At 51.1% G+C, this 12,844-nt stretch overlaps 3 protein-coding genes across 4 annotated transcripts in view; 1 reads left to right on the forward strand and 2 right to left on the reverse strand.

Annotated features, from left to right (window-relative positions):
- LOC110576194 (testis specific 10 interacting protein) overlaps positions 1-10,274 on the reverse strand; it is a 31,300-nt gene extending 21,026 nt beyond the window's left edge. Inside the window, exon 1 of the mRNA XM_021685263.2 lies at positions 10,251-10,274. Within this exon, the coding sequence (XP_021540938.2) occupies positions 10,251-10,274 (24 nt within the window). The remainder of the gene's footprint in view (positions 1-10,250) is intronic.
- Positions 10,275-10,867: 593 nt separating this feature from the next.
- On the reverse strand, positions 10,868-12,663 carry DRAP1 (DR1 associated protein 1). Of its 2 annotated transcripts, XM_044919481.1 has the most exons (6): positions 12,588-12,660; positions 12,383-12,476; positions 11,971-12,090; positions 11,758-11,851; positions 11,433-11,521; positions 10,868-11,086 (listed from the first exon to the last, which is right to left on the reverse strand). In XM_044919481.1, the coding sequence occupies exons 1-6, from the start codon at positions 12,640-12,642 to the stop codon at positions 10,981-10,983; spliced, it is 558 nt and encodes a 185-aa protein (XP_044775416.1). In that variant the 5' UTR covers positions 12,643-12,660; the 3' UTR covers positions 10,868-10,980. The 2 variants fall into 2 exon arrangements, with proteins under 2 accessions (XP_044775416.1, XP_044775417.1); XM_044919482.1 differs by having other exon boundaries at positions 11,758-11,872; positions 12,383-12,663.
- The window catches only part of C11H11orf68 (chromosome 11 C11orf68 homolog), a 2,867-nt gene continuing 2,663 nt past the window's right edge, over positions 12,641-12,844 (forward strand). Inside the window, exon 1 of the mRNA XM_021685262.2 lies at positions 12,641-12,711. Coding sequence (XP_021540937.2) covers positions 12,641-12,711 — 71 coding nt within the window. The remainder of the gene's footprint in view (positions 12,712-12,844) is intronic.

Consider the following 12,844-nt stretch of genomic DNA (forward strand, 5'->3'; position numbering starts at 1 on the left):
ATACATACAAAGAAGGGGGGGAAATGTGATTAATAACCAGGAGAAAATCTGCCCACAAAAACGAACTCAGAAGATGGCAATACTATCCAAATTGATTCGACTTAGTCCCTATCAAAATCTCAGCTGCTGGGCTCGTGGGTGGCTCAGTCGTTGAGCGTCTCTGCCTTCGGCTCAGGTCATGATCCCAGGGTCCTGAGATCGAGCCCCGCATCGGGCTCCCTGCTCCGCGGGAAGCCTGCTTCTCCCTCTCCCACTCCCCTGCTTGTGTTCCCTCTCTCGCTGTGTCTCTCTGTCAAATAAATAAAATCTTAAAAAAAAAAAAAATCTCAGCTGCCTTTTGCAGATATTGACAAGCTGACCCTAAAGTTTTTGTGGGAAGTCAAGAGGCCCAGAAGAGCCAAACAATCTTGAAAAAGAAGAACAAAGTTGTAGGACTCACATTCTCCAATTTCAAAACTACTATAATCAAGACAGCATGGTACTAGCATTAGGACAGACATAGAGATCAATGGAATAGAACTGAGAATTCAGAAATAAGAGCTCTTACATTGACCGTCAGTTGATTTTAGACAAGGCCATTCAATGGGAAAAGAATAGTCTTTTCAAGAGATGATACTGGGACTGCTGGGTTTTCACATGCAAAAGAGTGAAGTTGGACCCCTACCTTACACCATATATGGAAATTAACTCAAAATTAATCATAGACTTAAATGTAAGAGCTAAAACTATAAAACTCTTAGGGAAAAAAACACAGGAATGACCTTGGATTAGGCAATGGTTTATAACTTAACAGAATTAAAAGCACAAATAACGAAAAGAAAAAAATTAGATTTCATCAAAATTAAAAACTTCTGTGCTTCAAAGGACACCATCAAGGAAGTGAAAAGGCAACCCACAAGATGGGAGACAATATTGGCAAATCATGTATTTGATAGAGGACTTGTGTCCAAAATGTATAAAGAACTCTTAAAATTCAACAATAAAAAAGGCAAATAACCCAATATAAAAATGGGCAAAGCAAGCACACAAAGAAAGAAAAAACAGAAACAGACTCATGAATACAGAGAACAAACTGGTGGTTGCCAGAGGGGAAGGAGATGTAGGGATGAACAAAATAGGCAAAGGGGATTAAGAGGTACAAAGTTCCAGTTATAAAATAATTAAGTCACAAGGATGAAAAGTATAGCACAGGGAGTATCATCAATAATACTGTAATAACGTTGTATGATAACAGATGGTAACTACACTTATCATGGTGAGCCTTGCATAATATATAAAATTGTCAATTCACTGTGTAAACCACTGTGTAAACTAATGTAAACCTGAAACTAATATAACATTGTATGTCAACTATACTTCAAGAAAAAAAGCACGTTAAAAAAGGATTTGAACTGGGGCGCCTGGGTGGCTCAGTCGTTAGGTGTCTGCCTTCGGCTCAGGTCATGATCCCAGGGTCCTGTGATCGAGCCCCGCATGGGGCTCCCTGCTTGGCGGGAAGCCTGCTTCTCCCTCTCCCACTCCCCCTGTTTGTGTTCCTTCTCTCACTGTCTCTCTGTCAATAAAAATTTTTTAAAAAAGGATTTGAATTGACACTTTTCCAAGAATATATCCAAATAGCCAATAAGCACATGAAAAGATGCTCAGCATCATTCACTACAAGAGAAAAGTAAAAAACAAAAAGTAACAGGTGTCAGTGGGGATTTGGAGAAATTGGCACCTTGTGCTTTGCTGGTGGGAAGGTTAAGAGGGTGCAGCTGCCATGGGAGACAGTATGGTGGTTCCTCGGAAACTCATAGAATTGCCATATGACCCAGATATACCCCGTCGGCACGTATATCCAAAAGAATTGAAAGCAGGGACTGGAATAGATATTTGTACACCCATGTTCATGACAGCATTATTCACAGTAACAAAAGCTGGAAACAACCCAAATGCCCCTCAATGCATGAATGGATAAACAAAATGTGGTGTATACATTAATGGAATATTATTCATCCTTTAAAAAAAGAAATTCTGACACACGCCACAGTATGGGTGAATCTTAAAGATATTATGCTAAGCGAAAGAAGCCAGACATATAAGGATAAATATCGTGTGATCCCACTTACATAAGATACCTAGAATAGTCGAAGTCAGAGACAGCGAATAGAACACTGGTTACCAGGGCCTGGGGGTAAGGGAGAAATGGGGAGCAGGTGTTTAATGGGGACAGAGTTTCAATTTGGAAATATGAAATGATTCTGGGTCGCCTGGGTGGCTCAGTCGTTGGGTGTCTGCCTTCGGCTCAGGTCATGATCCCAGGGTCCTGGGATCTAGTCCCGCGTCAGGCTCCCTGCTCAGCAAGGAGCCTGCTTCTCCCTCCCCCTCTCCCTCTGCTTGCTGGTCCCCTTGCTTGTGCTCACTCTCTCTGTCAAATAAATAAATACGATCTTTAAAAAAAAGAAAGAAAGAAATGATTCTGGAAATGGATGGTGGTGATGGTCGCACAACACCGTGAAAGTACTTAATGCCACTGAACTGTACCCTTAAAAATGGTTAAAATGATAAATTGTACGTGTATTTTGGTACAATAAAAAAAAAGAAAGCACATAAATGGTGTATACACGCCAATTAAAAAGAAGAGGTTGTCAGATTGCATTAAAAATGCAAGACTCAAATTTTTTATTTATTTTTATTTATTTATTAGAGAGAGAGAGAAACAGCATGAGAGGGGAGGGGGTCCGAGGGAGAAGCAGGCTCCCCGCCGAGCTGGGAGCCTGATGCGGGGCTCGATCCCAGGACCCTGGGATCATGACCTGAGCTGAAGGCAGTCGCTTAACCAACTGAGCCACCCAAGAGTCCCTGCAAGATTCAATTGTATTCTGCCTGCAAGAAACCCACTCTAAATGAAAAGACACAGATAGGTTCAAATGCAAAAGGATGGGAAAAGGTATGTCATACAAACACTAACCCAAGACCTAAAGGAAGGAGAGGCCACTTTCAGCCAGGCCCCCAGAAGGGCCTCCCGGAGGAGGTGACACTTGAGTTGAGCTTTAAAGGCTTTGTAGTATTAGGGACTGTGAAGGCTAAGAAAGCCCACGTGGTGAAGGCATTGAGTGTGCATGTGTGTGTGCATGAGTGTGCATGTGTGTGTGTGCATGAGTGTGTGTGTGTGTGTGTGTGTGTGATGAGTGGCATACAAAGAGTTAATTACCACACTGGTGGAGGGAGGTGAGCTGGGTTTGACAGTTTAGGTGCGGTGGAGAGTTCATATGTGGCTCCAGACAGAGGGGGCGGGCGGTGCAGAGAACCCAGGAGGCAGAAACAGAACTTGAAGCACTTAGGGGAAGGGGAAAGTGAAACCTGCCCGGGTACCAGGCCACGGGCCACAGCGGAGACTCTGTGGCTGGAGACCCGCAGCATGCCCCTCATTGGAACAAGGAAGGGGGAGAGACTCAGTGGCCAGGGCCGTGCCTCTGAGCACCTGGAACAGTGAGCCCACACACGCCCTATCTGTCTCCCGTCCCCTCTCCCTGCTTTCTTCCCCTTCCTGGGACCTACCACCGAGCCCTTAGGTGTTTGCAATTTTGTTTTTGGTTTGCCAGTTACACCATCCCTAACCAGAATGGAAGCCCCCCTGAGAGCAGGTTGTCTTTTTTTTTTTTTTTTGTATAGAGAAGGAGGTCAGTTTAATAACATAAAACAGAACAAAACAGAAAAAACAGTCACCCAGAAGCCCCTCTTACTGGTCAAGGTACTCATTCCACCCCCAGCTTCTTGCCCCATCATCTGGCGCTTTTACACAGACACAGTCTTATGCTTTTCCTAATAACGAGTGTTATTAGTTACTCCATGATTCAAGATCCCGGGGTGGGGGTCACCATGTACTCAGGTCCCCAGTCACCACCTTGGGAGAAGGATGGAGGACAGAGGAGGGGTGGGTGGAGCCAGTTGAGATCTTCCCAGGACACGTGCCTTCTGCCCGGCGGTTGTCCCAGGCTGACACCCAGGATTCGGGGCAGAGGGACTTGTACACACACCGGGAGCCGTCACCCCCTTTCACAGCTCCACTGTGGTGGGAATCCAGGCAGTCCCTAGTTGGGGAAGGGGCTGTCCGAAGGGGCAAGACGAGTAGTTCTTGACTTTGGTCTTGATGTCTTCTGGTGCTGAGTCCCAAAGACACCCCCGAAGCAGCTCGCAGCTCAGTGTGACCCTCAGCAAAGACACCAGTCAGACCAGAAGCCGCAGGTTGTCAAAGCTTTTGTGTGTTTGGGGCGCCTGGTGGCTCAGTCAGTTGAGCGTCTGCCTTAGGCTCAGGTTTGATCCTGGGGTCCTGGCTCCTTGCTCAGCGGGGAGCCTGCTTCTCCCTCTCCCACCTACCCTGCTTGTGTTCCCTCTGTCGCTGTGTCTCTCTCTGTCAAATAAATAAATAAAATCTTTAAAAAAATAAAATAAAATAAATAATAAAATGGTTTTTAAAAAATCTTTTTTGTGTTCCTCCCCAGCGCCCAGAACAGGGCTTGGCACAGAATAGGGGCTCAGAAATATTTGTTGAGTGAATGAATGATAGAAACATACATGATCCCATAAACACTGCAGGGCCACTGTTTTCCTGTCCTTATGAGACACTGTCTAGGAAGATAAGTGGGTTTAGCCCATTTGGGAAGATAATAATTGGCAATATCTTCTGTTTTTATTTAAACTTGGGAGCATAGGGCGCCTGGGTGGCTCAGTTGGTTAAGCTACTGCCTTCGGCTCAGGTCATGATCCTGGAGTCCCAGGATAGAGTCCTGCATCGGGCTCCCTGCTCAGCGGGGAGTCTGCTTCTCCCTCTGACCTTCCCCCCTCTCCTGCTCTCTCTCTCATTCTCCCTCTCTCAAATAAATAATAAATCTTTTAAAAAAAATAAACTTGGGAGCATAGACGGGAGCAGCCCATGCTCCTTGGTTTGGGGCACTCCGCGCATCACCAGCGTCCCAAAAAAGCCTCCCTTTGAAATGAGCTTTCCCTTCAGCCCATCCCCAATCCTATTCCAGAATCCCATAGCCCCCCCTCCCCACTCTTGTGTTTGACGCATGCCCTTCCAATCTGCTTTCTAGGCTTTGAGCCCCATATGCATCAGTGACGGGAGGCACCATTTACTTCACACTCACTCTGTGCTGGGCACTTTGCTAAGCACTTAATGCAGCAAATCTCACTTCATCATCACGTGTCCCTGAAGGAGTTGCTACTGTTGTCCCCACTTTATAGATGAGAAAACTGAAGCAGAGAGACCTTCTGTCAGTTGCCGCAGGTCACAGAGTAATTGGCAGAAATATACAAGATTGTCCTGCTCCTCTGTGTTTTTAGTTTCCATAAACATGGCTCTGCTGAGGATCTTGTTCTGTATTTTTCTGTTTTTCATGCAACACTGTGTTTAAGCCTTGTCCACACTGCTGACACTTAGCCTCTGGTTCTTCAGCACCTCAAACCATCCCAAGGACACATCTATTTGCAAGAGCTTTTACCCAGGAGTGGACCTGCCAGTGGGCACGTAGGTGTCAAACTGCCCTTTCAAACATCCTGACTCCCACCAGAAGCATCAGACTTCCATTTACCAGCTCCCTACCAGCTACCCTGTTTATGTGGCTTCCTATTCTCGCCAGTCTGGCAGGTGCCATGTGGGATCTTGGGTTTTCCTTTGCAGCTCTCCGATTACTGGGGTGGGTGCAGAGATCTTAGTCCTCGTTCCATTTTTTTTTTTTTTTAAATGACATTTGAACATACACATGCACACAAAATAGGAAGGACATGATTTCAGAATAGAGTTCACTCGATGAAAGGAGGTGAGGGTCGCCCAACTCCTGCCCCACTCCCCAGCTACAAGGAGTCCCCCGAGGGAGTCCAGAAGCCCCCTCTCCTCTCCCAAAGGCTCTGCCCAAGGAGAGGAGGGACCAGGCCCCTGATGGAGCATCTGGGTTGCAGGAGTCATCCCCCTGCCATTGTGCCCGTGGTCTGGAACAGCAGGAAGTTGGTTCCCTCCATGTCCTGGAGCCAAACCTTTTGCACCTGAGAAAGGATGGCCCTCGGGTGAGAGGAGGCCATTAACTCCCTTTTCCCTGCCTACTGGGCCCCTGGGCCCCCGCACAGGGCAGGTGCGGATACGAGATCCTCCTGTGCTCCTACCGCTACCTTCTTCCCCTTTGGGAAGCTTCTGAGGCCCTGAGAGCCTGCCACAAAAACACCCCCCAGCCACGGCAGGCCGAGTGCAGGGCTAGTGGCTCCTATATCAGGCTCCTGGGTGGTGGCCGAGGTTGTGGGAGCCGGGCGAGCCCGTGGGGAAACCTGACAGGATCAAATCGCAATCCTCCAGGACTGTGGCAGTATCCTGCATAACTGTTTGGGTGAGGAAATCATCAGTTCTGTTAAAGGTCAACCATGTTCGGGAAACGATCTCTATGTGAACCTCACTATCCTGTAATGTCATCAAAGTAGCTTAGCCCAGTTATGTCCTCTCCATTGGAGACCCAAATTATATTTTTTAAAAACTGAACAGCTGAAGACTTGGACTAGAGCTTTAAAAAAGAATCTTAAATTCCTTGAAAACATTCAAGTTTAAAATACTTATAGGGCGCCTGGGTGGCTCAGTCGGTTAAGCGACTGCCTTCGGCTCAGGTCATGATCCTGGAGTCCCTGGATCGAGTCCCGCATCGGGCTCCCTGCTCAGCAGGGAGTCTGCTTCTCCCTCTGACCCTCCTCCCTCTCATGCTGTCTCTCATTCTCTCTGTCTCAAATAAATAAATAAAATCTTAAAAAAAATAAATAAATAAATAAATAAAAATAAAATACTTATAAAATATATTTCTATTACAAAGCACTGACATGAATGCCCTATGTGACTTGGAATTTTCTTTGAGGTCATTTTACCACAAATCTTCATTTAAAAAAAAAAAAAGCCAAAGTGAATAAGAAAAGGTTCTATTTTTCAGAAACAGCTTCCCATGTCTAAGTTTCTTTCATAGACTTAAGTTCCTAGTTCAGGTTGTTAAAATGCCCATCTGACTTTTAGATTTTAAGTGGGTTTTTGTTTTGTTTTCATTTTAAAATAAGCCTGCCACCAAAAAAAAAAAAAAATTTCTTGTCAAAATTTGAACTATGAGTTTTTCTCATGTTTAGTTATGTAAACTAGCACAATAAATGCCTGGAGTAGTGCTGTCATTGCTAAAGCACATACATGAGACCAGCAGCAAAACCAAAATGTACTTTGCTTTTACTTCCCCTAGTAAAGAATTTGCAGGCAACCATGTTTAATTTGAATTATCTAAGATGGTAGAAGATCTAAGAAGCTAGGAAAATAATTGAGTTTTATAGCATTTTCAGAATACAAAAATAAGGTTAGATATACAATCATTCTAATTTTTCAAAATTCCATGTGATTCAGACTGCTCCCTATTTCGCTGTCCCTCTGCCTGGAGCCCTCTCCTCAGTTAATGGGCTTTTCTACTCCAATCTCACCTTGGCAGAGTCTCCCCTGAACCCTGTATGGGATGGCTGGGGGCACCCTTCCTGCCCCAGGACTCCCAACTCCTCCCTAATTATGCTTTATTTTCCCCAGGGCACATACCACCATCTGACACACTATTTGTCTTCCTTATTGTCTCTCTCCCCCGATCAGAAATAAACTCCCAGAACACTCATAATCGTCACTACCTAGCAGGCCACAGGTTCCCGATAGATAAAATTGTTATGAGGTTATCATAAAAATGTACATCTTGAATGTGCAGCTTTAATGTATTTTTATATACAAGCACCACCCAGTTCAAGCGGTGAAACATTTCCAGAGGGCTCCTTTGCGCCCTGTCCCAGCCAAGCTGCTGGCTCCTGTTGCCCAGGGGTGCCCGCCGGGCACAGCCATCGTTCCTCTTCCCAGAATGTACCTAGAGGCCCAGTCAGGGGTACTGTCTCCCCGGGGCCCCTGCCCTCACTCAGGAGGCTGCACTCCTAACACTTGGCGAAGGCTGGGTCAGGCCCTTCCCAAAGGCCTGTGAGGTCCTGCGGCAAAACCAGCCAGTCGGTCACACCGGTTGGCTAGACCACTTTTCCTAGCCTCCCTCAGGTGGGACCTTGTGACAGGTCCAGTAGGAAGTGAAGAGGCGATGGGACCACTTCCAGCCCTGGCCCCAAAACACCTCTGTGGGCTACAAGTTTGTCCCTTTCTCACTGGCCTTGAAAGTCATGGGTTGCAAACGGTGGGGCCCCAAGATGGAAGGGGCCTGGGCCCTGCAGTCCTTCTTGGAGAAGCACTGTCACTGATCAGATGAATCCCATTATGAGTCTCACATGAACAAGCAAGAAACATCCGCTGCATGTGAGCCTATGTATTTTGAGCTTAAGTCAGCCCTTTGCCCTAACTAATAACTAGTATATACAGTATAGCATATATAACTAAGACAGGTAATCCCTAGCCCCATTTTACAGATGAGAAAACCGAGAAGCTATAGAACTTGTTCCAGGCTAGCAAATGGAGAAGTCAGGATTTGAACCCAGGGCCTGGTTCCAGAGATCACGCTCTCAGCCCACCGCGCAGGCCAAAGAAGCAGGCCTAGAACACAGAGACGCAGGCCAGCGGCTCCTGGGTGTCTCCCTCTCACCTGTGTCTCCTCAAGTCTTTTGCCTGGAGGCTGCTCCCAGCACCCTGGCCTCCTTGCCTTCCCCAGTCATCCCAGCCTCATCACTCTGCACCTTCTCAGTTCAGAACCTCACCTCTGGACACAGCCCAGCCCCCGGCTCCAAGGGTCTCTTCCTCTCCCACGCCCACCCACCCATCACACCTGTGTGGCAGGCCCTCGGCTCCGCGGGCCCGGTGCCCACCTTCCCTGGACTGGGGCGGGGGCGGGGCGGGGGAAGACTGCCCCTACTGCTCCTGGGCCGCTGGGGACCGCCTCCCATTCGTGGTCCCCGTCAGCCAGAGCTCTCTCAGTTACGAGTGACCAAAACCCAACTGGCTTCGAGTGGGGGAAATGTTTATTGGCTCACGTGACTAAGTCCAAGGGATACAGGGTTCAGGCAAGCCTGGGTCCCGGGGTCCTCAGAAACGGGTACCTCTGAGGCTCCTGCCTCTCCTGCGCCAACTCCGTTCTCAGTCAGGATCACCCGTCGGGGTGGGAACCGGCTGCCAGCAGCACCCAGCCTACACTCTGTCAGCTTTGCTACCCCAGGGTGGCCACCGTCACCCTCACCAGGGCTCTCTGCTGCCTCCAGGGCCACGGCAAAGCTAGCCATCTTGTCAAGACCTGTCCCCAACGGTCCCCCCAAAGTCCCAAGGGCTCAGGCGTGTTGGCTGGCCCGCTAGGGTCACAACCCGGCCTCCATCTCTCACTGTGGCCAGAGTATGTAGTGCGATGTTCCCACCCCTCAACCTCAGGGAGTGGGGTCAGCTGCACATACTACAGGTTGAGTAGAAAAGAGATGGTCCCCAAAAGACAGCAGCAGCTCTATAACCACAGCAGAGGCAGACAGCACCCAGGTGCCCCTCGGCTCCGGGGGCCCGGGCCCATCCACACCTGCCGCCTGGCCTCCTGTGCCCCAAAGACACTGTTGCATCAAAACTGAATACCTCAGTGACCCTGCCAAACCCTCTCATCGTCCCCGCCTCGCCCTGGTCAGGCTGGGGTCAGCCTCAGGCAAGCGCACCGCACTGCACCCGTCTCCCTCCCGTCCTTCAGTCTCCTCCCTTGCTACAGCCTGCCTTTCTGCTATCTTCAAAATCAAAACCCAAAACTCTGTCCTCGTTCTGAGCCACGGCTCTTGTCTCAGCCCTGAGCACTGCCTCCCCTCCCCTCAGTTTCTCACCTCCAGCTCCCCGTTGTCAACACCCACCAAGCCTTCCCTAAAGCTTGCAAGCTGTTCTGACAGCTGACCTCTCCCTCCTGGGGGAGGGAGGGTTGGGGGGTGCTCTTCAGTCTCCTTTGGTGGCCTGCCCAGGCCCTCCCCTCTCTCCCTGGGGTGAGGTCACCTACTCTCAAGGCTCACACATCTGTCTCCGGGCCCCTAACATTCCAGGGCCCATTCTATGCCTCCCCTCGGCAGCTTCTCGGGCACCCGAAACTCGCCACAGCCCAACCTGTGACCCTGACACCTAATCTTGCTCTTTCTCTGTGTCCTCCAGCTGGAAAAGGGCCCCTGCCCAAGTCGCTGCAGAAAAAAAAGCTGGCAGTGCCTAAGGGTTCCCTCCCTTTCAGCCCCACAGCCAGTCAGTTCGCGGCACCCTTGAGTCTACTGGTAACACGCACCTCAAGTCTGCCCACGGCCGCCATGTCTCCTGCCCAGCCTCACCAAGCCCCGGCTCCCTGAAGGCACACGTCTGCCTTGGGGGCCCCACGGTTCGAGGGGTCTGCTTAGAAATGGGGGCAGACTGACCACCAGGGTCACTATCCTGCTCGAAAGCCAATCTTTGAGGCCCTCGATAGTCCCACCTACCTCTGCTCCCACTGCCCCTTCATGGCACCAGGCACCAAGCTCTGCAGTTTTCAAGGCCTCCTCCCATTATTTGTCCCATCTGTCCCTTTGCAGGAGTCCAGAGTGGGCAGAAGAGTCTCCACCAGAGAGGTAAGAAGCCACTCAAAGAAAAATAGGAACCTCTCCAGGGTCACACAGCACAACGGAACAGGTTGTCCCCCAGCATAACCAGGACCTCTGGCTCCGGCCCTACACCACCGCTCTGCCTACCTTCCTTCTGTCAGCAGCCCTGCTCCTACCCCAGCAGAACCGTGGCCTCTGGACCCTCCCTTCACTCAGCTGCTGCCCTGCCCGCCACCGCTCCTGGCCTCAGCTCAGCATGGGGAAAGCAGGTGGATGGGTGGGAAGGTGGCCACAGAGCCCTGTACATAGGCTGGGACAGACACCGGTGTTCCCTTTTATTATTAATTTTTTAATAAATTTAAGAACAGCTCTATCTTCTCTCCTCCCCCCAGAGCAACTAAAACCAACTAAAAGGGGGCGTGGCCTGGGGGGCAGAGGGCGCTAGGAGTCATAGTCCTCTTCATCCTCTGCGTCAGGTGCTGAGGGGCCCGGGGGTGCTGGGGGCAGAGGCAGAGTCGAAGTGAAGGGCATGAAGGGTGTCGGGGGGCTGCAGGGCAGAAACAGGAGAGAAAGATCAGGCCCCTCTCCGGTGCCCATTCGTGCCCACTGAGCCCTACCCCACCCCCATGAGCATGGAGCCTGTGGCCCTCTGTACCAAAGGGCAGCCAAGCTCAGTGAAGGGAAGGACCCAGAGCAGGTCACACAGCTCCTGCCCAGGCCCCATCCAATGGGGCTGGGTGCGGGTGGAGGAGGAGACCTTCTGAGAACAGTCTCCTGCCATTAAGCCGTGCTCAGTTCCCCCCCTCCCGTCCCCCAAATCGGCCACAAGGACAAAAAAACAAGTCAGCCTTGCGGAGTCTGCTAGCCCCCTCTGGTGCCACTGAACTGCTTACCTCTGAAAGTGGGCAGGGGGATGACTGGCCTGGGGTGGGGCCTGTGATGTCTCCTCTTCCCCATCAGTGTCTGTATCGTCAGACTCATCCTGGGAGCAAGACAGGGGTCAGAGGAGACAAGAAAAGCATGAGCCCATCACTGTAGAACATAGACCCCTGGGAGTGGCAGGGACAGGTGACTGACCTCTATAGCCTGACCTTTATAGCCCCAATTAACAAAAAACCATAGGTGAGGATGGGACCAGGTGTCCGGCCAGCAAGGCCTGATGCAAGACTGCCTGCTCCACACCATGGGGTAGGGCAGCAGGCTGGGGGCCTCACTCACCTCCTGCTCCGAGTCCGTCCCTGACAGCTTCTTGTCCTTGCTTTTGCTTCCCATCCCACCATTCTTCCGGCCACTGCTTCCTGGCTTCCGGCCCCTTCGGGAAGGTACAGTCCATCTGCCCAGAGATCTCACCACTCCCTGACCACCCCCCACCACCCCCAGCCCCAGTGGCCTTGGCCTTCCTTGCCTGGACACCTGGCCCTGGCTCCCCACCTGCGGGTACCCTTGTCCCCGTCCATGTGGTTGTCTTCCCCGTCTCCCTGCATGTCAGGCACAGAGGCCACCAGGTCCTTCAAGAAGTCAAACTGCTGCTCCAGCTCAATGCACTGCTTCCTGGAAGGGTGGGGGGAGAAGACAGCATTCAGGTGGGGCCCAGATGTCTGGGCCCTCAGCAAGGGACAGCAAGGGTCTCTGGATGTCAGGAGAATAGAGCCTGGAAAACCTCCACCCCATCTCCACTACTAGACCTTTCCGCCTGGCTAGACCACCCAACCTCTCCTCCCCCAGTTCAAACCCACCAGTGTTTGAGGCATTGCTGGTCTCCCAGCAGCCTCTCACCTCCCCTAAGTGTGTGAACTTCTGGGGCAGGGTCCCACTGGGCCCAACCAGCTCCCAGGCCACTCACAAGTGGGATGTGGTCATGGTCTTGGCATTTCGGGACTGGGTCACCTGGCAAGCCTTTTTCAACAGCGACTCCAGGAACAGCTCAAGCGCCCGGGCTGAGGAGCGTCAAGGAGAACACGGGTGGGGGATCCCCAGCCTAAACAAGGCGATCCCGGGCTCCCTCCCTACCCCACGTCCCTCAACCTGGCCAGGCCCCGACAGGATACAGATGATGACAGGCACTGCCGCCGCCACCTTCCCAATTTCTTCGTCAGTTTGCATGATCTTCTTGATCCGCGCCTGGGGAGGGGGCAGAAAACTCGGACCCTGTCACCTCCGTCCCAGAAAGGGGTGCTGGGGAGGGCGGACCGAGAGAGGGTATCCCGGGAGAAAGGGGGCGGGGGGCACGGACGCGGGGAGAGCACGGAAGGGGGCGGGGCGTCCGTGCCCCCGAACACCTCGATGCGCCCGGCCCCCCCCCCCC

Source organism: Neomonachus schauinslandi, chromosome 11 (assembly GCF_002201575.2).
Source record: "Neomonachus schauinslandi chromosome 11, ASM220157v2, whole genome shotgun sequence".
Classification (NCBI taxonomy): domain Eukaryota; kingdom Metazoa; phylum Chordata; class Mammalia; order Carnivora; family Phocidae; genus Neomonachus; species Neomonachus schauinslandi.